The sequence below is a fragment of the Elgaria multicarinata genome, chromosome 5 (genome assembly GCF_023053635.1).
Source record: "Elgaria multicarinata webbii isolate HBS135686 ecotype San Diego chromosome 5, rElgMul1.1.pri, whole genome shotgun sequence".
Taxonomy (NCBI): domain Eukaryota; kingdom Metazoa; phylum Chordata; class Lepidosauria; order Squamata; family Anguidae; genus Elgaria; species Elgaria multicarinata.
Window position 1 is genome coordinate 59,185,219 of NC_086175.1, and position 25,421 is coordinate 59,210,639.

At 39.8% G+C, this 25,421-nt stretch overlaps 1 protein-coding gene across 1 annotated transcript in view; it reads left to right on the plus strand.

The window, feature by feature from the left end:
- The window catches only part of PHEX (phosphate regulating endopeptidase X-linked), a 112,509-nt gene extending 89,130 nt beyond the window's left edge, over positions 1 to 23,379 (plus strand). Inside the window, exons 16-22 of the mRNA XM_063126472.1 lie at positions 9,469 to 9,523; positions 14,072 to 14,139; positions 16,525 to 16,655; positions 16,772 to 16,837; positions 16,965 to 17,069; positions 17,653 to 17,729; positions 21,243 to 23,379. Coding sequence (XP_062982542.1) covers positions 9,469 to 9,523; positions 14,072 to 14,139; positions 16,525 to 16,655; positions 16,772 to 16,837; positions 16,965 to 17,069; positions 17,653 to 17,729; positions 21,243 to 21,345 — 605 coding nt within the window. The 3' untranslated portion in view covers positions 21,346 to 23,379. The remainder of the gene's footprint in view (positions 1 to 9,468; positions 9,524 to 14,071; positions 14,140 to 16,524; positions 16,656 to 16,771; positions 16,838 to 16,964; positions 17,070 to 17,652; positions 17,730 to 21,242) is intronic.
- The last annotated feature ends 2,042 nt before the right edge of the window (positions 23,380 to 25,421 follow it).

Genomic DNA, 25,421 nt, shown 5'->3' on the forward strand with positions numbered 1-25,421 from the left:
GCTGTATCAAAAAGTCAGGGTTCCTGATGTAGGATTTCACACTCAGCTGTGTCTAACAGTATCAAGAAGCTGAGGGCTGTCAAACGTAACCAATCAGTCATGGCCATGCAAGCAGTTGGACTCTGTTTCTCTCTCTCCTGCTGACCATTTTGTATCTGTCGCATTTGACCTTGGGATCTCACTGTTCACTGTCTTTTTAAAAAGCTGTTTTTAGGAGTCAACAAATTCATGAGGCATGAACTGGTCTTGTTTAGTGATGGCCTGCTGCTGTATCGAGGTCCCAGCATACTAGGGATGCATATTTCAGTGTGCTCACTTACATCAAGGTGATTATAATCTCCAATGTCAGCAATGGGAAGACTTCAGGCTTGTGACATAGAATCCTCAAATTCTAGCAACTGAAGCCAGTTACAAAATTGAGCCTCAAAGAAGTAGACTAGGGTGGCCTCTTATGAATTGCCAAAAGCAGAGGAAATGCATCACCAAAAAAGACAGCAACGATTTGCATAAAAACTTACATATGCTAGTTTATAAATATAGATGCAAAATTAGAAACGGTTATAATTTAAATATGTCTAGACTAACAATGAATACTTCCTATAGTATGTGAGACTATGACCAAGGATGTCTCTACATGACCGATTTATTGCACGCTCATGATTGGTCACTCACGGAAGTTTGCAGGTTCTTTATACAATGTCGTCAACCTCCCACACATTTCCCCTTTTATACTGCTTCCAAAAAGATTGGAGATAAACTAGTAATAAAAGTTAAAGGTGCCGCATCGTCAGTGTGCAATTGTGGTGCTATGAATTTGTCGAGGAAGAACTTTTCTTGATTCAAACCATGTAAATGCTTGAGTACATTTCTCAATTGCAGGCCAATTGGAGGGATAACGCCATAAAATGCCTCTCTACAATGAAGGGAGACAGATCTGATTCCCCACCCTACCAAGCTCAGCATCAATGTCCTCTGTTGATTCAGAGCACCCCATTAAGTTCAGTGGGGCTTACTTCGAAGTATGTGTGCCTAGGGTTGCAGACTTACCGCAAAATCTTACATCTGCTCAGAAGTAAGTCGTAGCTTTCTTGGGGGCTGCAAGGAAACAGTATGGCACAAGTTAAGCAACGAAAACAAGACTCCCCATTCCTGCTTCTTTGCACACATGCCAAGGAGGGAGGGAGGTGCTCCCTTGTTTCAAACCATGTGTCTGTCATGTAAAGGAGCCCTTCGTGATCCCACAAGGAAACTGAAAAAGAAAGCCCTGGTAAGCATGTGGGTGTGGGTGTTTGCTTTTGTGTTCCTGCCGGTTGTTTCTGCTGTTCAAGTACTAATGGTTGATGAGCAACACTTCTTATGGTTCTTTAACTTTAAACTTGAGAGCCATTGGACTGGACAGCACTTCAGAAACCTGGAGCCAGCACTACATTAGTAAAGTAGGGTCATAAACTTAAGAACATAAGAAGCACCATGCTGGATCCGACCAAGGGTCTATCTAGTCCAGCACTCTGTTCACACAGTGGCCAACCAGCCATCGGCCAGGGATGAACAAGCAGGACATGGTGCAACAGCACCCTCCCACCCATGTTCCCCAGCCACTGGTGCACACAGGCTTACTGCCTTGGATACTGGAGAGAGAGTACGCAACCATCAGGGCTAGTAGCCATTGATAGCTTTCTCCTCCAGGAATTTATCCAACCCCCTTCTAAAGCCTTCCAAGTAGGTGGACATAACTACATCTTGTGGTAGTGAATTCTGTAGTTTAGCCATGCGCTGTGTGAAGAAGTACTTCCTTTAATTTGTCCTGAATCTCCCACCAATCAGCTTCATGCGATGACCCCGAGTTCCAGTATTTTGAGAGAGGGAGAAAAGTGTCTCCCTATCCACATTCTCCACACCCTGCATAATTTTGTCCACCTCTATCAGGTCTCCCCTTAGCCTCCTTTTTCCCAAGCTAAACAATCCCAGTTGTTGTAACCTTCTTCATAGGGGAGATGCTCCAGCCCCTTAATCTTGAACTATAGTGAAATCCAAACAACAGATAAGTCCTGGTACTCATAGATTCCACCCATGGGTGAGATCTGGAAGCTATACTTCAGCTTTTATATGTTAAATGTTCTCAAGAGCCTCAGGATGACACCTTACAGGGATAAAAATGGGTAGGACAGAAGTGCCATGCTATGTGTTACCTTCCTGTTTGAGGGACTGTTTCTTGTGCTGCCAATTTCGTGCTAAGGGAAACATGCTATCTCCATAAAGTACAAAGATAAAACTAGCACAAAATATAACCTAAGATTTTAATATAGAAAAACAAATGTTTTCAATAAGCATTTTCCCTAGCTTTCATTATATGTAAACACATTTATATTCATAACATTTTCAGAAAATAAATTTATTGCAGATGCATTTCTGTCCTAAAATAGTGAGATGATAAAACATTTTTAGAACAGTCCAAATATGTAAAAGGCACTGAGCACATCTGTTAGATTCTTACAGATGTTTACTAGGGATATGTTCATTCTCCTGATACATAATATGAAGACTAAGATTTTTCTTTAGAGAGATATAAATTTATATCTTTATTGAATAATGAACTATTAAAATTAGTTTTGAGTAAGTGCCTGATCAATATAGATGAGTATTTAACATTTTTTAAAAATTAATATCTGGGTATCAAATTGGACATGTGGATGGCATTTGTTGTAGATGTTCTAGAAGGAATGTTCTGGGGTGTTTGGAACCCAAATAAATGCTAAGAGACACAAGCTGCCACATTCTAGCCATTAAGAAGGCAGGAGATTTTTCACACAGCTGCTGTACTTTTCTGCAGGTATCCTTGAAGTGACTGGCTAATCAGGAGCTTCTTGATGAGAAAGCACTTTTAAAAGTAACCCACCAGCTTCCTGATACTAATGGGTAGAGTCATTCTGGAATTTACACGTTCAAGTAGGCTTGCTAATTAAAAGATTCAAGCTGTTTCCATTTTCTTAATGTCCAATTCTTCCCTTTTTGTTTGTTTGTTACTCATAATTTTGCCTTTGCATGTCTTCTCTGTAGTACTCCTCTTAGCCTTAAATGCAGCTTTAAACATCATCTGTAGTGAGCGTAGCTAATGGTGAGGAATGATGGAAGTTGTAGGCCAAAACTTTGGGAAGGCCATAAGTTGCCCATTCCTGGCCTAGAGAATAAAGACATCTTCACCTGGCATTGGAAAGTCAATGAAGTGGGCTCCAAGTGGTCCTTTTTTATGGCACTTCCCGCAAAGCATTCTTTGAAATAACTTTTTGAAGGACTGCAGTCTTGTTACACAACTTGACCTTGCCCCTAATACCAAAAGAACAGTACAAACGTGATGTAGAGCGAGATTATCAACATGGCTTCAACCTGTATTTTTGAAAGAAGTACGTAGATGGAGCTGAAGTATACCCATGGCACACATCCAGACAAAGACACCCTTCTCAATAGCATGATCAGACCATGCATCATATCAAGAAAACATTACATATCTTCGACCTGATCAATAGAATCCTGACAAGTTCTCTCACTGAATGACCTTGGGCTACTCACTCAGGTACCCAACAAGTAAAGAAGATTTCTAGACTATGTGGGCTAGCTCCACCCCCAAGATGATGCACAAGGTCTAGAGAACACTTTCATGTGTTTGGTACTAGGTGTTCTCTATAAGACTTCTTCACGCAACGCATAGTTAAACTATCGAATTCGCTACCACAAGATGTAGTGATGGCCACCCAAAGGGGGGTAGTCTTGGAGAAGAAAGCTCTCACTGGCTACTAGTCCTGATGGCTATGTGCTACTTCCAGGATCAGAGGCAGTATGCCTATGTACACAAGTTACTGGGGAACATGGGCAGGAGGGTGCTGTTGCATTTGTGTCCTGCTTGTGGTTCCTGGTCAACATCTGTTTGGCCATTGAGTGTATAGAATATTGGACTAGATGGACCCTTGACCCAGCATGGTTCATCTTATGTTCAACCTCTCACTCTAACCTACCTTACAGGGTTATTATAATGATTAAGTGGTGGGGAAAACCCTGAGCACCCTGGAGAGAGGGCAGGATAATCAAATACATAAAGACATAAATGTTTCAGTATAAACCCCTTAGAAAAGAAATGAATTTCCAGGATATGGTAACTATTTGAGTGAGTTTGAAGGCATCCATATTTTATGAGGATTTAGTTTCTTTCCCTTCATTTTTTAAACTTTCACTAACCAAATTCCCAAGGTCAGTACTGATTTTGTTCCATAGTCATTTGTTAAACTTCATTCCATAATTTGTAACTTTTACATATACTTATTATTTGTTAATTTTAATACTCATTAATTCATTTATTTTTGAAAATGGACTATTGCTAATTATATTTGATAGATTATTTTCACAAGGTACATGGCATGTCATTTCACTGGTAGATATTTAAGCTAAATTAAAGTGTAATGAGTTTGTCTTGCTTAAGTAATCAATGAGCTAATCAATCTTAAATACGACCTTCATTAGAACATCCCATTAATTGCACTTAAGTCAAAATTAATTTGGCAACCCTCAACAGTTAAATGACATTTGAAGACCTATTAATAGAAATGAATGTCTGAATTGGACTTATAAACCACTAAGATAGGTTTTTGTTTGGCTAGCATGCATGTGTGTGTGTGTGTTCACATCCATATCCACAAAACTTTATGAAAACTTTAAGATACATTTTGCTATATGTTCTTTTTTAAGTGCCTTTTCTATATTATTATTATTATTATTATTATTATTATTATTATTATTATTATTATTATTCCTGAACTCAATGGAACATGCAGAGATATTATGCAGACGTTTATTGGTAACAATCCACAGATGGCTGAAGACTCCTTGAATTAGTATGCAGGTTTGCTGAAAAATAGTAACTAGTTAGCAAAAAAAAAAAAAAATGAAATAGAAAAAAATCAGTAGCTTTCGCCTACATAATACGTAATGGGAGTTCTCTGAACTAGTCCTTACGTTTTCTAGGAGGGAAAGGGCTCAGAGAAGCAGCCAGAGGCGTTGACCCAAAGGGCCACTCTTTGAGTTCTTAGTAGTTGTTGGGCTTGTTCAGACAACATGCTTAGCCATGTTTAGGCCACTAACCCTTAATGGTTAGTGAGCATGTTTAAACTGTGGTTTTGTAGCCACCATGGTAGAAATGGTTCACATGACACACTAAGTCATGGTTCACACGGCATGCTAAGCCATAATGTTTTGCTCAATGTACTGAACCACCATGGCTTAGTGTGTTGTCTGAACAGGGTGATGAAATTGACGTGTGGAAGTGAGAAGAGCCCAGGACTCATCCACGTTTTGTCTAGAATGGCAGTATCACTTATATTTAGTCTAAGTAGTCCCTTCCCCACCATTAAATGAGCACTGTAAAAGTGCTGTTGTAAAAGCCGGGTTTCTGTTAGGCCAGCGGACAGGATTGGAAACTTCACTAGGCAGCAGAGATGAAAGAAGAGCAATCACATGCTGTGTTTCCAACCTGCTTTGAAAACACCAGGAAGGAAGTTAAGTCAAGCCACCCTTCTGCTCTTTCTTATAGAAAGTGTGGAGACTGGGAGGGTGGCACAGTTCCTATTCCATGGGATGAGAGCTAAGTATTTCCTGCCTCCTCTTCTGGAATAAAGAGAGAAAGATGGGAAGGCAATTTACTTCCCATCCTTTTAGAAAAAGAATGGGAGGAAAGTTCTGTTGCCATCACCTTCATTTTATTGTGCATATCCACCTATTATTTTAATGAAATAAACATTGGAAATTTACAGTTCAGTAGTCTGCAGAGGTTTTGTGTTTTTAGATGTGTGTTTTAGTACTACTCCATTTGTTTAGTCTTTTTCTTTCTTTTTTAAATAAAAAGTGAGCTTGACACATGTTGCATGTTAATGTTCCACATGTAGTAGTGATCTAGAAGCAACCCAGTGCTGCAATCTCCAAAGCCACAGTGCCTGAAAACAATAATTTGGGATCACCTCATTTCAAATCTCCGAATGATGTCATTCAAGCTTTTATCTGTATTTTTGCTCTTTTATTGTTGCTGTTTAATTGCTGCTGTTTATTTTTTGAGGGCTTCATATTAAAAATTGCATTTTAGCTTAGCTTTGTTAATTTTACTTGGTACAACACCTTGAACGTACCTTTAGCATAGCAAAACAGGATATGAAGTGGATATATATCCTCTCTTCTTCCTTCCTAATTCCTTTTGTATTCCTTTTGTTTGTTATATTGTGAGCCTGCGGGCAGGGACTCTGTCACTTATAAATCTCTGAAGATTTATTTCCAGAGGGGTAGCTATGAAACTGCTGAATTACAACTTATCAAGAAGTTCAATTCTATCACCCATAACCTGAATTGTTATAACAGGTTTATATCCCATTACAGGTGTTAATTTGCTTATCCGTACCAGAGTGTTTGTGTTATTTTCAATATTAACATGAATGTTAGCATGTACTGACTTTGCATACATTCAAGATTCAATGTAATTACCATAATCTATAACTTTTGTATTTTCATTTACTTTTGACCTACTTACCAAAATTTCCTTTTCTGCCCACCCCCTCTCCGACCAAATACCTGCTAAATTAGGAGGTATTAGGAGGTATTAACTCTAGTTAATGAAATCTTATGCTATAATAAAAGTGTTAGTCTTCAAGGTGTGGTGTAGTAGAGTATTGGATTGGGACTCAGGAGAGCCAGGTTCTGGACCCTATTCATCCATGAAGCTCACTGGGTGACTTTGGGTCAGTCATTGACTCTCAGCCTAACCTATCTTACAGGGTTGTTGTGAGGATAAAATGGAGAGGAGGAAGACCATGTAAGCTGCCTTGGGTTCCTTGTGAGAGGGGGAAAAACACCTGGAATATAAATGTAATAATAAATAAATAGATAAATAAATAAAAAATAGGTGCCACAGGACTCTTGTTTAGACACTTTATTAATGAATAATAATAATAATAATAATAATAATAATAATAATAATAATAAGTGGGTATGAGTTTCCAGCTGTAGCTGAGCTCCTACATATGCAAAAGTAGATGTACATCTGAGCATTTTTTCTCAATGGATGGACGGATTATATTTTACTCTACCCTATTATGTTGTGTATCCCATTACAGAAATCATTGTAGTATGACAGCCCAGCCCTAAAGCATATTATTTTAACTCCTGGTTTATGGTAACAGATTATTATTATTATTATTATTATTATTATTATTATTATTATTAACATTTGTATACCACCCCATAGCCAAGGCTCTCTGAGCCGTTTGCATAGGATAAAAACACTTAAAAACAATATACAAAAATTTAAAATCACAAAAACATACAAAAACAATGTCGGCGCCAGACAGGCCTCATCAGGGAGATTGTTCCACAATTGGGGAGCCACCATAGAAAAGACCCTATCTCTTGTTGCCATTGGAGGAGGACCTTGAATGTTGAGCACAGTGTATGGGTAGGTTCATGTCGGGAGAGGCGTTCCATCAGGTATTGTGATGGTACTCTCTAAAATACTCAAAAGTGTTGGACCTGTGAGGAAAAGCTCCTGAAAATAAAAACTGTAATGCTTAGGCCTTAGTATATTTATTTCTTCCACAGTATATAAAAAGTATTTCGTTAGAATGGCTAGGTGCCAATAATTGGAGCTCACACTTTCAGATGTGCTACAAAGGTTAGAAAAATATGGATCAAGGAAGCCTTGCTCCCCGTGCTGGTGTAATTAATTTGTTTTTACAGCATAGAAATAAGCGTATTTGACAAGTTCTAAACAACAATGGACCATTAGAGAGACTGCAGTCCCTAGAAAATCAGTTTTTACCGTTTTTCCGTCTCATACATCAGTGCCAAAACAGGTGGTAATTGCAGCAAGGGAACAACAGCCAGCAGACAGCAGATGGGCAGGCCAAAGGAGCATACTGCTTGTTACTTCACTTGACATGAGTTACATTTCATGTATCCCTTGAAATAACGCTGCAAGGAAAGTGCTGAAAGCATGCCCTTCCAATAGGATGATGCACATACTTTTTAGAAATAGTTCTACGAGAGTAATAAAAGACTTGCTTGCCAGTGAGGGTGTTCAGCATTCCAGCTGGGCTCTTTGAAAAGCAAACGTGAGGAAAATGGTGACCAGTGTTTGCAATGACCAGCCCTCATCACTGCCAATAATTTGGCCAGATCTACACCTTGTGTCAAATAATTATGACCCATCATGGTAATGCTGTATTCTTCTTCCATGTTTAGACCTTGTAGGGCACACAATGATATTTGTTGTGGTATTTTGGATACTGTGAAATAAAAAGCATGAAATAACACAATGAAGAAAGATGGTATATGGAATGTGTAATGTACCTCAACAGTTATCAGTGCATTCAATACTGCTATAAAGCAGTAGTGTAGTTCTAGCCTTTTTTGTAGCTCACAAGTTATAGAGTGGGTACTTTTGTTTCATCCCTGAAAGGGGAGCATTTACTGAAAGTAAGAGCTAAGTAATGCAGCTCCTGTGGGCTTCTTAATTGGGTCTATGCAGAGTTTGGCCTATGGTACAGTGATTGGATGATTCCCTTATCACACAGTTCACACTTGACCCGTTTTTGCCACGCAAAGCCCATATTTGACAGTTTTTCAGTCATATAGTAAATCCAACTGAAAGTTTATGCCACAATACATAGTGCCCAAACAGGTGGTAATTGCATCTTAATGGCCCTTTGTTGCTCCTGCAGTAAATAATCCTGACTGCCCCTTTGGTAATTCCTTGGCTTTCATTTTAGCCATCTATATCAGACAATGGAGTATGCCCTCACAACTCATCTGTATACTAAATTAGCCTTTCCTGTTCTGCTTCTTAATCTACCATTCTTTTGATAAATTGGTGAGAACCATTTTGAAACTGTGGGCTGAGTAGATAATACCCTGCACATGCATCAAAATTAGTGTTTTGATTATATAGGTCATTATACAATTTGTTTTTAGTCCATCTATAGCTACCAATGAAGCCAGATTTGGGTAATAGCATGACCCACCCAAATCATTCCACAAGCCAGCTCATAGATATAATGATACTGCCTCTGTGTATGACTCGTAAGCCACTCACTTGAGCATTGATTCTATTTTTTTAATTGCTACCAATTTTACACGCACAAAAACTCATACAAAACAACCCCAAAATGTTTGGTAAAAGCTTTTATTCAATGTGTTTTGCAATTTCCCTGTCTGGCCTTGATGTCTGCTTCATTTACAAGGGCATATTGCGTTCCTGATTCATATACATTATGTTCACCTTTTGATTAACTCTATTGACCTTGAATGTGGAAAATAGCAGAGGCCTGCTTTGTAAAAATGTCTTAGAAAAGCTCTGGCTTCATTATTCAATTGGATTGAAATTATCATCATCATCATCATCTATTTATTTATTTTGTTTTATTTTAAAAACACACACCACAGGATTCCCAGCAGGAGAACTCCAGAAGCCTTTCTTTTGGGGAACAGAATATCCCAGGTAAAAAAAGAAAAAGTTATAATTGAAATACTGTATGGGTATGAAAAGGGGTTGCTGTAAGGGAAATAACTTGACAAATAATTTGATACAGCATGCCAGTATTATTGTACATAGAAGAAGTACTTGAGAAAACAGACAACTTTTTGTTATATTGTATTGCTGTTTTATGTTTATTTTTTGCATTGCAAAAAGCAAATCAAAAACAAAAAAGCGGTATGAACAACTGCTACTCTGAGGGATAGTCAGTTTTAATGCCAAAGGACACAGTGTCTGAATCTGAAATGGCCATTGATTTATTTAGAAAATAATATCTTGGTTTTCTGCTGCTTTCAGCTTAGCTTGGTGTCAAATAAAAGCAGGCCTAAGGCAGACTTGAATTAAGTATTCATAAAGCTTCCTCACCAGTAGCAATTATAACTGAAGAAACCTGAAGGGAACATTCTTCTTACACTAACAGAAGGATCAAGGAGTAGATCTTCCTAGAAACTGCCATTAAGCACACACGCACACATCATCATCATCATCATCATCACACACACACAATATAATTTCAGTGGGACTTAGGAGAAACAATTTCCATTTACATATTCATATATATGAACAAAGCCCTTACACAGTTTTTCATATGGAAAATCATGTTTCCTCAAAATCCATTCAAGTTGGCAGCTTGGACATGCATTGATAGCCTCAAAGGACATGAGGTTTAGATGTATTGAACAATTAGTATCTCTGAGGGTTCAGGTCTTAAATCATGAGGCCTGGCTACAAGTGGGGCTAAACTTTATCTGTAGAATACCATCTCCAGTTATGCAAGTTATAGTTACGCAAGAAAAAAAACACCTTCTTTTCTTCAAAATGCTCGTTGGGCAGAGGCTGAGAATTCACGCTTCATGATCTGTCCATGAGTGGTTGGGTGCAAGAGAAGTAACATTTAGCTGTGAAATCATAGGCATGAGCATCACATTTCATTAGAGTGTGCACCCAAGTTGTTTTTTAAAGGCCAAACATTTATTGAATACTCAGTCATAAAGGACATTATTTTTATTCATTTATTTGTTAAATACTGTAGAACTGATGCCCTACTCTGTGTTCAGCTTGCCTGACTATGGGAGGGCCATTGCAGGTGAGGGGGTGGGGAATGAGGACATGTTCCTCAAGACCCAGCTTTGGTGGGGCTTTGTAATGATATTGGCCAGAGGAGTGGCTTACGAGGCGATATTAGCCTTTGGGGGCCCTCCTCCTTGCTTCTTTAAAGGCTCCCAGCAGAACGATTCCTTTTCGCTCCTGCTGTCTAGAGCAATGGCATGCTGTCAGGAGCAGCAGCAGCGGAGCAGCTGGAGGACTTTTCCCAGTTCATCTGGATCCCCTCTGGATTAAGTATCAATGGGCCCTACACAACGGCTCCCTCAAGCTTATTGCTTGAAACATTAGGGTGTGCCTGAGCACACCTGGCACACCCCTTGCTCACGCCTATGTGTGAAATAGAAGGTATGAAGTGAAGTATGTGCATGACCTTCTCTAGCGGACTTCTTTCTTTTCAAAATATTGTATTATACTTACAATGTCCTGCTTCCTAATGTTTAACAGCTTCAGAACAAGCCAGGCTATTAAGCCACAGTTCAGAGTTGCCTGTTGCAAATATTGACTTGATCCAAAGCCATTAACCATAGTTTCCAGACTTGGACGTAATGGGAAACTATAGCTAATAGAAAAGGTCCTGGTTTGTTTGCTCCAATCATGAAGAGAAGTGCAAAGGGGCTATGAGTTGCCCCATAAGACTCATTCATGTCTTGGCTTATTAAGTTGAGATATGGTCCTCTGAAACAGCACAATGTGTGAAATTCAGCTCCCACCTCCCGCTTTCTTATTGGTCAGTTCTTACATCAATTCCAGATCTTCTTTGCCATTTTCTTCAAGCCTCCTTCTTCACCTACCTTTTGTTTGGGTTCCTGTTTTTCAGTCTTCTGCCTATTCTCCAGTTTTTCTGCCTACCTTGCCTTTGGGTTCTCTGTCTCTTAGCTTTCCTATCTCCTGGGATCTCTTTCCTGCCTTCAGTCTGCCCCACAAAGCTATCCCAACCAAACTGACAACTGACCCTTTCTTTCCAGAAAGGAGATTGTAAGCATTCTGATACCTTTGTTTCTTGAAAACTTGACATGCTTGTGAATATTTCATGACATCACACGTACTCACCCATTGTGAGATGCTTCACTGCCAATAGCACAATGTTCAGAGTATTTACATGGCCAAATAACACAGTGGGTGTTTTGCAGTTCTAATATTGCTCAGTCCTGGAGAAAAGGTCAGAGATCTGGATTTGTTTTGTATTCTAGATATGCTGCTTGATATTATCAAAAGTTTGAACAGCCTTACTCTTAAGATTGTATTCTGTATCTGATGCCACAACTGTCTACAATACAATATAAAATAATAAACTTGTCACAGAGTGGGATGCTTCCATTGTTGAAATGTATAATTTTAACCTCAGGCCTATAATGGAATTCTGCACTAATAGAAAAAAAACACATATCACTACGGAGCATTTTATGACACATAAACTACCTTTTGTGGAAGACATAACAAAATAAAAGGCCAGGATAGAAATTAAATCATAGGTTTTAGGTTTGACTCTGAAAGCAATTAGCATGTTACGGATCATTAAACTGCATGAAAGATACTTTGAAAACGTCAGTCTCTTCTTGTATCACAATACCTGTATGTCATTAACTTATGCTCTACGATGTTGCCTTAGCTAACTATGAAATGCTTCAAGTTCTAGAAAAGCAGCTGAATTTAAACACACACACACACACACACACACACACCACACAATCCAAAACATTTTTTTAATATAACGAACTGCTTAGAATTAACATTTCTTATCTATTCTCCTCATCTATAGCTGGGCATTAGAAATTAGGTCTAGAAACATTCTATATTAGCTGTCCTTTTCTTCTTGTGATCTCTTTAAACGTCTTCAGTTGCCTTCTGAGGACCTATGCGTGTCATTAAATGATATCAAGTTATTTTTTAAAAATTGAAACCAAGTGTGGTCCCAATCCAGACTGGGCTCCCCTGAGCTTGGATTTAATATTTTAATGTGACATCACTGCAAATGATGCATTCAATGTTGCATATGTTTGTGTTCTTTCTGTTCTTCCCACGTGTCTCTAGGCTCTTCTCTGCTTGTGCCTCTTTGCACTTTCTTCACTCCCCTGGCCATTTGGCCCTTCATAAACCCAAAATTGTATTTTGTATTCACTGACTGCACCCAGGCCTTAGCTAGATGTACCTGTTGTTCTGGGGGAGAGGAGGGGAGATTTCGCGTTATGAATAACGCGAGATCTCACCCTCATTTACACATAAGGTGTGATGACCTCAAGAAGAGAGGTGTCGTGCTCGCCATTTTTAAATTTTTAAAGGAGCCGGCAGCACTCGAGCGACTCCAGGTAGGTGTTGTTTTTCAAAAAATTGATTTCCCCTCTCCCCCCACAGCCCCGATGGGCTCCGCGTGGCTCCCGGCTCCGCGTGAGTAATCACACAGACCCAGGAAAAGCCACAGAAATGGGCCACACGCTCGCAGTCTCTGGCTCAAAGTGTAGGGCTGTATCATCTGGACACACAGGGGTGATTCCGGGTATCAGCCTGGGATAACTGCTGGTCTAGCTAAGGCCAGTGTCTCGCTGGCTGATACCTGCCATTGCAAGGCTTTATCTCATGGCATCCGCTTGCCTCCTTTTATTGAGACATTTAGGTACTTGCCTCTGATCTTACACATCTGTCTTTCCCCTCTATTTTTCTTCTGTTGTGAATATTTAAATATGGCAAGGCCTTTAATGTTTTTAGTGTTATATGTGCAGCTTCATTCTTGTCATTGCCCTAGTAATAAATAAGTATAACAATTAAACTAAAACAAAACAAAACAAATGCTCATTAGGCACAACCAACTTATTCTTAATGGTTGATTGCAACCCTCAGCCTGGTAGGATTGACAATAATGTATGTATTTTATTTATAACCTGCTTCATCTTGGACTTAAGGCGGTTTACAATCCATATTTTTTTCTGCATTGTTGCCAAGGTGAAAATTAATGCTACAAGGTACTTTTGATTATTTAATTACCTCTTCGTCCTCTTTCTTTCCTCTCTTCTTTTGTATGATTAGAAGGTACAGTTGCTAAGGGAACTATATCTTCCTTTGCTATACCTTGACAAATGCAGTTCCCTTGGTACTACGGGGTGGTAATTGATTACAAAAGGTTAATTGTGAAAAGATATGGAAACTGTTGATATAAATGTAACTCTCAAGTGTGATTTGTCCATTAATATAAAAACATCCAAAGAAACTGTTAATTCAAAACACACACACCATGTCCAGTACTTCAAGAATTTGTATGAGGTATTTGTGGGTTCCACATACACAGAACATTTTTGGATTTCAATTTTTGATGGTAAATTGAACTGCACTCTATTCCATTGTCACTTCCATCTGTTTTGATGCTCATTAGAATTTATACATTTTGAAGCAAATTGCTCCTTTATTTTACAGGTCTTTGAGCTATGGTGCAATTGGAGTCATTGTTGGGCATGAGTTTACCCACGGGTTTGATAATAATGGTGAGTAATTGTCTGACTGGTTTATTCATTGATTAGAAAATATGACGACAATTAAAACCCTATGATATTTACCTAGGAATAAGGCCCATGACTAGGTAGACACATGTGCATTGTGTTTTAGCCCTCTTACCCCAGCCTGCCCCCAAAGAATAAACTTCTGGATTGTGATAAATATAGTTTGAAACAATGGCATAATTATTGTTGTATTTATTTATATTGGTCTGAAGGCAGAGGTTTCTCTCAACTATGAAACTCTGCCAGAGCACACACATCTAGTATTTTATGATGAAGTTCATCACCAGCTGTGATCTCTTCCCCTTATTGTAGCTTAACAGCTCCATAATTTGCATTTACTTTCATGTCATTTCCATAACAGCAGTAGGAAAACAGTGTTACAAATGTCCAGGGATTGTGGATTATACAGCAAATGAAGAGTTTGGAGCAAGGGTTGAACATCCGTAACCCTCCAGATTCATTAAGCCCCTACTCATTCCACTTAATGAAGCATTCCTGTTTGCAAACATTTCTATGAAGCCTTGGTATTTAAATGAACTCCACAGCCCTCATCCATGTGGCAACGAAGTAAAGGGATGTGGGTGGTGATGATGGTGGTGGTGGTGGTAGAGCCTCTGAAAATATTTGGTGGAGCTGCCTTAGTGTCACAACTAGCATACTGGCCCACCCTTTTGTGCTATGGCATTCAAGAGAAGTAAATTCAATCCCAACTGAGATATGCAATGCATCCCTTTCTGCCCTGCACCTATTTTACTGCCTCACAGATTTCAACTAGAACCTCAGCCTTCTCTATAGGACCCTTCAAAATGTCCCCTCCCATAGGTATCTGCCTGGATCTGTAGTTTATCTTTGATGGCTGCCCTCTGGGTATCTCTGCTGAATGAAGTTAGGCAGGTGTCTTCAAGAGAGAGGGCCTTCTCAGTGGTGGAATCCCATATATGGAATGCCCTCGCCGAGGAGGCTTGCCTGGCGCTCTCACTGATAGTTTTTGTCACCAGGTGAAGCCATTTCTCTTCTCCTAGGCTTTTTAAAGGACTTTGTTCTAGGAAGGCATATCTATCTATCTATCTATCTATCTATCTATCTATCTATCTATCAATCAATCTCTCTCTCTCTAATGAAGTAAGCTTCTGTTGAATGTTGGGATGCCGTTGCACAAAAGACTAATGCTCTGTACTCAGGGTCTGCACTTCCTAGTTTTCAAGGAGTATAAAGGTGGAAAGAAATAGTGCAGGCCATAGGAGTTATGAGTTAGGGATGGATGAGGAATTTGTCATTGTGCATTTCAAGTTGAACTTAACAAATTCACACTTTCTGACCCTAAGCATGAACTAAGTATTTAGGCGGGTCTCTCTCACAATGTTGTCTGCCTCCTGCATGCCTCCCGCCCCTTCTAGCCTTCTTTGCATGGCAGCCCCTCTCCCCCAGTAAGTCTGACTTAAAATAAAGACAGAAGTTGCCGCTATTTCCTGCTGTGTGCAGGAGAAGCAGTGGGATCAAAATGGCCCACTGAATGGGCCAGGTGCAAGTTGTTTACTTCCTCTTTCAAAAGAGGAAGTAATGAGGGAAAAAAGCAGGGATGGAGAAGCGATGGTAAGCAAACCTGATTTTCCCCTGTGTGCTGACACTCTAAGTATTCTCTGAGATAGCGAAAACACACACAAAGCAAGTTGGGGGAAATATTGCTCCTCAGGGCTGGTGTCAAAGTTATTGTTGGGCACTTGCCAAGGTTCCATACCCTAGCAGGTGACAAGATCCCTCTGGAGTTGTTCTGTCTCTTCATTGTAACCTTCTTGTTTACCCATGGTGGTGAAAAGGTGGAGCAGTAGATGCTCACTGGCTCTCTGCTTGTCAAACCAGCAAGTGGAAACAATGATGAGAAAGAGGGGCAAGGGTAGTTGGTGACAATGGCAGTTAAACGTGGGTGTCTTGCTCACGGGCCCTCAAGAACCTGGAGCTGGCATTGATTGATTGGTTGATTGTTGCTACTCCTTCTATACTTGTTGGAGGTTATGTTATCTTTGAAGTCAATGGCCTGCTTCAGACAACATTCTAAACCATGCTGCTTAACCACAAAATAGTTAAGGGAATGCATGCATTCCCTTAACTATTTTGCGGTTGAGCAGCATGGTTTAGCATGTTGTCTGAACTAGGCCACTGTAAGTGATGTTATACACTTCTTTCCCTCCAAAATATACAAGAGCAAGTAACATGTATGTTTTCCCCATCTAAGGAGGTAAATTAAGATAAGCAACATGTACGCGTGCTGTTTTGAGAAATGTGCCTTTTAAAAAAATAAATCCTCATATTCATATTAATTATTACATACAACATTGATTGTTATTATTGTTGTTGAACGTGAAAATGCAGGCCGTAAATATGACAAGAATGGAAATATGGATCCCTGGTGGACTTTGACCTCTGAAGAAAAATTTAAAGAGAAAACAAAATGTATGGTCAATCAGTATAACAGCTATTATTGGAAGAAAGCAGGCTTGAATGTAAGTTATGTAAATTGTGTGTAGATCTTGTATTATTTTTTACAATCTCATCAAAACCTTTGTCATGGGCCTTTTTCTAATTGGCTTAATTCATTATATTTTTTTCATTCCACCAGGTAAAAGGAAAGAGGACTTTGGCAGAAAACATTGCAGATAATGGAGGTTTGCGAGAGGCTTTCAGGGTAGGCAGCTCTTTTGCTTCAAAGCTCCCCCACCTAAAAAAAAACCCAAATTGAAAGACAATGCTGTGGTAACAACGGCTGATGGAATTTGCACCTACTTACATGCGCTCATTGTGCCTCTCATCAGGCCTATAGGAAGTGGATCAAAGAAAACAGACAAGGAGAGGAAGAAGCCCTATTACCAGGCATTGACTTCACCCACAATCAGCTCTTCTTTCTGAGTTATGCTCATGTGAGTATTACAAAAAACGGCCTTTCGGAATAGATGTGCATATTTAGCTGCTCACTTAATGGTGAACAGACAATTTTGCTTGATTACAAAAAGAACTTTGTTAACTCAGAGCCTTTTGTCAACTGTATTTTTTTTTTCTGAGGGGGTAGTTTTCATCTCTTTTCCTTCATCTTGTCAGTTCCATTTTCTCATACCCTTTATCCTGAATAAGCAAAGACACTGAGAAGGGGAAAAAAGAAAGGAGCAAGGAAAATGAGGAAAGGAGAACAACTCTGAGGGACACTTCTCACAGAAAGGAGTGTTACATTTGTTTTGGCACTGCTTTCTTACTGGAAGAATGGTTAGCCCATTCTTGTATGGCCTCTCACCCACTGAATGGGAAGGAACTTCGCAGGAAAACTTAGGAATGTGTAGTTTGTGTTGCAAGGTTGAATTCAAATATGCTTTAGTTGACTCTAGTTGCAAGTTTCTGCCCTAGCATCCTAGTTGTAAACAGACTGATTTAACATGGACTGCATTTAGGATTGCAGGAATTAGTTAATTCATTGGCTTATTTGTTTGTTTGTCTATCTACCTGTCTTAGGTGAGGTGTAATTCCTTTAGACCAGAAGCTGCAAGAGAACAAATCTACACTGGAGTTCACAGTCCTCCTCAGTTCAGGTATTCTGAGGTGGTTTTTTTCCTCTCTCTTTCCCAGACGTAGTAATAGAATGCATTTTGAAACTTAGTCATTTGTGCAGACTTAGAGGCTTGGATCCTAAGTTGCTTCTCTGTTCAAATAAGGGAGACGTTGATTTCGTTTCAATCACCCCTCCTTCTGCAGCATTTTCACACAGTTCTCCTCTTTCCACACCAGCTTTAAAATCACTTCACTGTCTGCCAATTAGTTTCCGGGCGAAGTATGAAGTGTTGGTTATTACCTTTAAAGCCCTACATGGTTTGGGTCCAGGCTACCTGTGGGATCGCCTTCTCCTGTACAATCCGCCCTGCACACTCAGGTCCTCTGGGAAGAATCTACTTCAGCCTGCCAAAATTAGGCTGACAAGTATTACCCAGAGGACCCTCTCTTCTGCTGCTCCCAGACTGTGGAATGGCCTCTCAGGAGAGATTTGCCAACTCAACAGTCTTTCTGAATATAAAAAGCTATAAAGACTGATCTCTTCCGGCAGGCCTATCCAGTCGAATTTTAAGAAATCTGGCTGTTACTTTAACAATGTATTGGTTTTATATGTTTTAATCAGTTTTATGTATTTTATAATATTTTTGTATTTTAAGTTGCTCCCCGCCTCAATCCAGAGGGAGAGGTGGGTAAGAAATTTATTATTATTATTATTATTATTATTATTATTATTATTATTATTATTATTATTATTATATTTTCTTCATCATTCCACCATTTTGTCTACATCATACCCCCAAGAGAAAACTTTCAGGGACCATAAAGGTTTGCAGACTGAAGAGTTGATAGGAACACTCTGCTTTGTGGGCATGAACTCTGTTCCATGCACAGAAGAAAGTTAGAATCCAGAACAGTGTCCCCTCAATTTGCTGTTGCAATATATAGATGCTTAGGTTTCAATTTATTAAAATATGTTCTGGTGTTGTGGATATACCTTTTCCAAATGTAATATTTTATAAACACCAGTTAAACTGGAACATTCTCTCTTTATATGGTGTTCCACTGTGGTTTTTTTTTTTTAAAGCAAATCAACCAATACATAAGCCTACTCTTGACTTGATCCAGTCCACCGAGAGTACATTGTCTGTGCAGGGCGGGAGCTCTGTAGGACATTACAGATCCCTGTTTTCCTTCTGTCTCCATGGTGTGTATGCATGGGTGCACAGGTATTTTTTCAGGCTGTTACAGAAAAAGTTTGGAGGAGGTATTTTTTTCTAAAAAGGAATCAACAGCAACAATGCAAAATGGATGCTTTTGCTGCTGTCAAAAAGTATCATAAATCTGAACCTTCTACAATATCATTCATAAACTTTTCATGAACTTCTCGACTTTTGTATCCTGTCAGTTGCTTTTAATCATGAAGTACTGTTAACCCCAGTATGGGAAACTTGAGTTCTGTGGTTGGAGTGCTATCTTGGTACTTGGGTTTGAATATTGATTTGATTGACTGATACACACACAAGCCCTATCCAGGTATTCAGCCTGAATGCACAAAATATGTAGGGGGTTGGGCGCACATTCCCCACCCCCAGTGTGCCTGCATGTGCCAACTCTGCCTTCTTTAATCTTGACATTTGCTGCCCCTCTGTCTGCTTGTTCAGTCAGAAGACTTTTCCATCTGTGCTGTCTCTGATGTGTTGGGAGAAAGAGACAGCTAGTCGGCCCAGGCCAGCAACAAGCAAGCATGACTGCTACTGAGATGCTGCCTCAAAAGGAAGAGAAAGGACAGGGAGGGTTCAGAAGGGATAGCAGCAGCTTATCTGGTGTGATGGCATGGGAGGCTGCAACCTTGATGAAGCTAAGCGGGTCTAGGCCTGGTCAGTTTCTGGAAGGGTGACTACCTGGGAACCCCATGTGCATTGGTTCCTGCATTGAGCAGGGGGTTGGACTCAATGACCTTGTAGGCCCCTTCCAACTCTATGATTCTAACACCGGGATTATTAGGAGGGAACAACCTCCTGGCAGTCAGCAACTGCTATCTGAGGCAGCTTTCTCCCTCTGCCTAATGGTAGGGCTTGGCCCTGCATACCCTTTGAAACTTTATTATATCACGTGACTGCACAGTTTCATTCAATAGAGAGAATAGACTTCCCCTTTTCCTTTCTTATTTACAGTTAAGGGCTGAATTCCCTGCACAAGGACAAAAGGGAAAGATACTGGATGGAAAAGGTTAAAATGTGTATTTAGTATCTTTGGGGATTAGAAAATATAATTTCAGGTAATATATTATTCTTCCAAAGGAAGGGTTTGGCAGTGAAGCAGCACAATTCAATTATTTTTAATAGGTAACTCAGGCAAAATGGTGAAGAGCTTTAGCGATACCAGACCAAACAAGGTAAACAGTGAAGTCTATGGAACAAAACAGAATACAGTGTTAATTAGTGTAAAACACATAGAAATTGTGATTATGCAGGTAATGGCCTAATAATGTGACTTCTGGAAAAAGCTAAGGATAAAATTACAGGCCCTGCTGTTGAGATCTCTATTTAATATGCTGCTACAGGCAGTGAGCGTGCAGGATATCGGAATTCATAAAAAGCTGGAATGAAAAATAATACAGAGAGGATTATAATGCCATTATATGAATTAATAGTTGTGCCCTCATCAACAATGTTGTGCATAGTCTTGGTCGCCTCGTCTCCAAAATGAGATTGTGGATCTGAAGTCAGTTCAGACAAGGGGTAACGAGTATAATTAAGTGCATGCATAAAGAGTGGTGCAAAAGGTGAATGATAAGATTAATGGTTGTGTACCTTAGGAAGCCAATTAATAAAAGGAAACTAAAAGTATGTATATATACATGCGTATGTGTATACACACACACGGGTGTATATATATATAATATATACACACACACACACACACACACACACACACACACACACACACGAATGCTACTGGGAACACACCCTACTCACTCTTCTCTAGGTTACATAACCAAGGTGTTAGGTATGATACATCAGTTTCAGTGGCTCCCTCCATGTTAATGTGTTGACCGAAGACAAATCATTGCATATTCATAAACCTTCCCTATGAATAGTGTTTGAAGCTAAATTCAGAGGTGGTCCTACTGTGAAGCAAGCTGCCTCAGGCAGCTGACTGGACCACCATTGAAGAGTGTGAGATTTTTTGCCCTTTTTAATCATTGTTATTGCACACTGAAAATGCACCTGTGGTATTTTCCCGTCATCATAGAGCCAGCTGTGTCTGTACAACTATGTACCTAATATTTGGTGCTATTGGTGAGACTGCAATTGGCAAGCAACACAGGGCGATGGAGTTCCACTGCTTGTCAAGTATGGGAGGAAGTTGTAGCAATGCCAGCAGAAGTTATTCTGTGTTCCATCAGCACTGCAATAGAACAGGATGTCAAAAGTGGATATCTGGCAAAACCAAAGCAACAACCTGATTTTTCTAGGAGTCCAGACACTGAGAAGCATCTGTGACCCTTTATTCAATGAATGTATGTGTTTATCTTTTCTCTCTCTCTCCAGAGTGATCGGTGCTATGAGCAATTTTGAGGAGTTCCGAAATGCTTTCAAATGCAGAGAAAATACTACAATGAATCGAGGTGCAGATGCCTGCCGGCTTTGGTAGCATTTCCCCTGGAATTTTGCGCTGAAATCACCTCCCCATTTTAACAGTTCCAAATTGTTTAGCTAGCGCTGCTTCAGAAGAGCTCTGACCAGCTATGGACCAGAATTTTTTGGGGGGTGCTTTGTCGTCTGGGTGGGTGACCTACACAGATCCACTGTTATTAAATTGCTTGTTCAAGATATAGGAACTATTTAAAATATATGATATGGAAAAGAACAGGCCCGATCTGAGAAATATATGGAGATGGATTGTTCCATATAGATAATTTCAGTAACAAATTAAAATCTGCGATTTTAGGAGGCTGATCCCTACATGTGTTCATTCAGAAACAAGTCCCGCTGCATTCAAAGTTAGCAAGATTTTAAATGGCACACTTCTATTTTTCAGAAGATATGAGTGGAGAAACCATCTTCATCTGACGCTATAAGGCTATTTTGAAATTCAACCATGGGCACTTCCAAAACATCCCCATCCACACCTTCAGTTGCTTTCTCTCACTCACACTCAAGAGTCATGAGGATCTTTCCCTCACCCCTTAATCAAAAGCAGGTTTGGGACTTTGAATAGAAGCACAGCAGGCAAAGGTGGGGTCCCTTTACCCATACCCCACAGCTGTTTTTATCCTCAAAATTCCACTTCCTCTCCAAGTTGCTTTCCCCCCTTGTAATTAAAAAAGAGAAACAAGTGACTGCATAACATGTCTAGCTGGAACTTCAGGCATGCCCTTTCTTCTTTCCTTGTATGAATACATCTGCACATATTTCTACTTTTCCTCTAGTATCAACTCAGAGGCAAAAACTGCTACTAAGAGCCGAAGGGAAGGAAGCCTTCTTTGTGAATTTCACATCTTCCCCACACTTAATCTAGGTCCTCAGCCATAGTTGATATGTACCCCGTACATGGAGCAGAGGCCAAAGCAAATGTAGACCTATTGTTCAGCAGGAAGAACTGATGCAGTGAAACCAGTAAGCAAACCAATGGTTGTGCATAATTATCTTTCTCATGTGCATATGTCCCATCTCTGGATTCTGCCTCTCTTTTATCAACCCTGATGTGATACTCATTAAATAAAATAACTGGGAAATGCATAATTCTGATGAAGGAAATAGAACCAGCCTGGTGACTGATGAGGCAGAGCCCAGTCCCATAATCATAGATTAAGCACCCTTTCTACACATATTTAATAACACGGCTGCTGCGGCTGCTGTTAGATTGCTCTCATACTGGTTTGGGTATATATAAAGCAGGGGTGGTTAACGCGTGGTCCTGCTAGCCCCTGCTGCCTCCCCAAATTCTTTTTTGTGGGGTGCAGGGAAAAATTCATAATGGCTACACAGTTCCAAAAGGGTCAAAATGAGCTCATTTGCAAGCCTGGAAACAAGGTAATTTTGACAGCTTTGGCACTCCATAGCCACTAAGGATGCCATTTTCCCAGCACCAATCTCTCTGTGTGTGTGTGTGTGTGTGTGTGTGTGTGTTGGGGGAGGGGGGAAATGGCCCCAAGATCACCTGAAATTGCCCGCCCATGGTATAAAGCCTCTAGCACATGTGGCCTGTCCTAACACTGGGATCTATACTAAGTTAGATGCCCTTAGTTTTCATTGAAAGCATGACTAACTTAACTATTTCAATGGGACCTAACAGCAGCTGATTTAGTCTGGATGCAAACCACTGTATTTATATACAAAATGAGCAACAAACCTCCTGAAGAGCTGGGCACTGCTTGCATTGTATGGCAACATGGCGTTGTGATCAACCACGTAGACTGTTGCCATTCATGTGGCTCAAGGCAAAAGTAGAGGATGGGGAGGCTTAGCTGAATTTTCACCTTTTCTATGATTCTTTAAAAATTGTGTCACTACATAACTGCTCCAGGAATAAGTTCTTTCAAATAAAACAAATATTTTTTAGAATTATTGTTCCATAAATTGTTGCACATTTATTTTTGAGGAGAAGGAAATTTATGCTAATTTGTTGAAGTGGAGGAATTTTGTTAATTATATCATATAATAAAAGCTTTCCAGAATTCCTTGATCCAGTATTCTTCTCTTGGTTTTATCACTTTAGTGCTATTTGTCTGTGATTGATATTCTGTAATATTTGATTTTTTGGGGGGAGTAACTTTATAATCATGGATATGTTTTTATATAGATTGTATGCTGTTTTTATGCAGTCAGATGCACTTGTAAAAAAATGGTGGGATATATGTTTTTAATAAATAAATAAATAAATAAATATTGCAAGGCCATTCCCAATATTTTTAATACCTTTATGTCGGGGATAAACAGGAAGAACACAAGTTATACTAACAATAGAGATACATAGCCACACTAATTTATTATTATTTATTTATTACACTTATATACCACCCCCATAGCCAGGGCTCTCTGGGTGGTTTACAGAAATTCTAAAATTAAGATTAAAAACGAGTATACAAAATTTAAAATTCTAAAACACAGAACATTCACACATAAAGCATTAAAAACCATTAAAAAAAACCCTAAACATGTGGGTGATTAAGATGTGCCACCATATGCCTGGGCAAAGAGGAAAGTCTTAACCTGGAGCCGGAAAGATAGCAGCGTTGGTGCCAGGCGAGCCTCCTCAGGGAGATCGTTCCATAGTCTGGGGGCCACAACCAAAAAGGTCCTGTCCCTTGTTGCCACACTCCGAGCCTCTCTTGGAGTAGGCACCCGGAGGAGGACCTTAGATGTTGAACGTAGTGACCGGGTATATTCACGTCGGGAGAGGCGTTCCGTCAGGTATTGTGGTCCCAAGCTGTGTAAGGCTTTATAGGTCAAAACCAGCACCTTGAATTGGGCTCGGAAACATACAGGCAGCCAGTGCAAGCGGACCAGAGCAGGTGTTATATGGTCGAACCTTCTGATTCCCAAAATCAATCTGGCCGCTGCATTTTGCACAAGCTGCAGCTTCTGAACCGTCTTCAAAGGCAGCCCTACGTAGAGTGCATTGCAGTAATCTAACTTGGAGGTTACCAGAGCATGGACGACTGAAGCCAGGTTATCCCTGTCCAGATAGGGGCATAGCTGGGCCACCAACTGGAGTTTGTAAAAGGCACTCCGTGCCACAACTCCTGAGCCTCAAGTGACAATGATGGATCTAAAAGTACCCTCAAGCTACGAACCTGCTCCTTCAGGGTGAGTGCAATCCCATCCAGAACCGGTAGAACACCCCCCATCCTGTCAGCGGAATCACCTACTAACAGCATCTCAGTCTTGTCTGGATTGAGTTTCAGTTTATTAGCCCTCATCCAGTCCATTGTCGCAGCCAGGCACCGGTTCAACACATCCACAGCCTCTCCTGCTGAAGATGAAAAGGAGAAATAGAGCTGCTTTCCATGGAGCAGGCTCAAAGCTAAGATCATAGGGTTGACACCAGAGCCAATGTTATGAGGAGTTAATGTTATGGGGCCTGACCCAGCCAAAATTTAGTATTAAATTACCATTAATTTCATGTGCTTAACTTCTCAATGGAAATAAACAAAAGTCTGAAAGTGATTTATTTATTTATTTACAGGCCTCTTTTCTTCACAAAGGCCTTCAGAATGGCTTACAGTCTTTGTTTGGAATCAGGTTGCAGATATAAGGATGCATTCAAATGTTGTGCAATAAACCATTTTAGCTACATCCTTATGTTCTTTTGCATGTCTGAACCTTTGTACGAGTCAGAAAGTGTATTTACTTTGATTACTGCTGTCCTCATATACTCAAAGTTCTGTTTCTGAGCTTTCAATCCATTTCCTAAGATTCACATATTTTTATGAATTCACAAATTCATATATTTTAAAAAAGTGGTTGGGATTGTGAGAACTGGAGCTACAAAAGGTTTCAGTGAAGCATGCTGAGAAAATGTACACTGGTAAAATTTAAACTTGCCTGTGTTCCTGGCTTCAAAAATGTAATTAATTTGCTCAAAATGCTTTGGGAAACTTTGATTTATCTGCTGCAGTAGCAACCTGCTCACTAATCAACCCATTTAATCCAATTTAAAATATGAGATATTAGAGATTCCCCAGTGGTTATTCTAACAAGTGAGTCTTATTAAATATATTATCA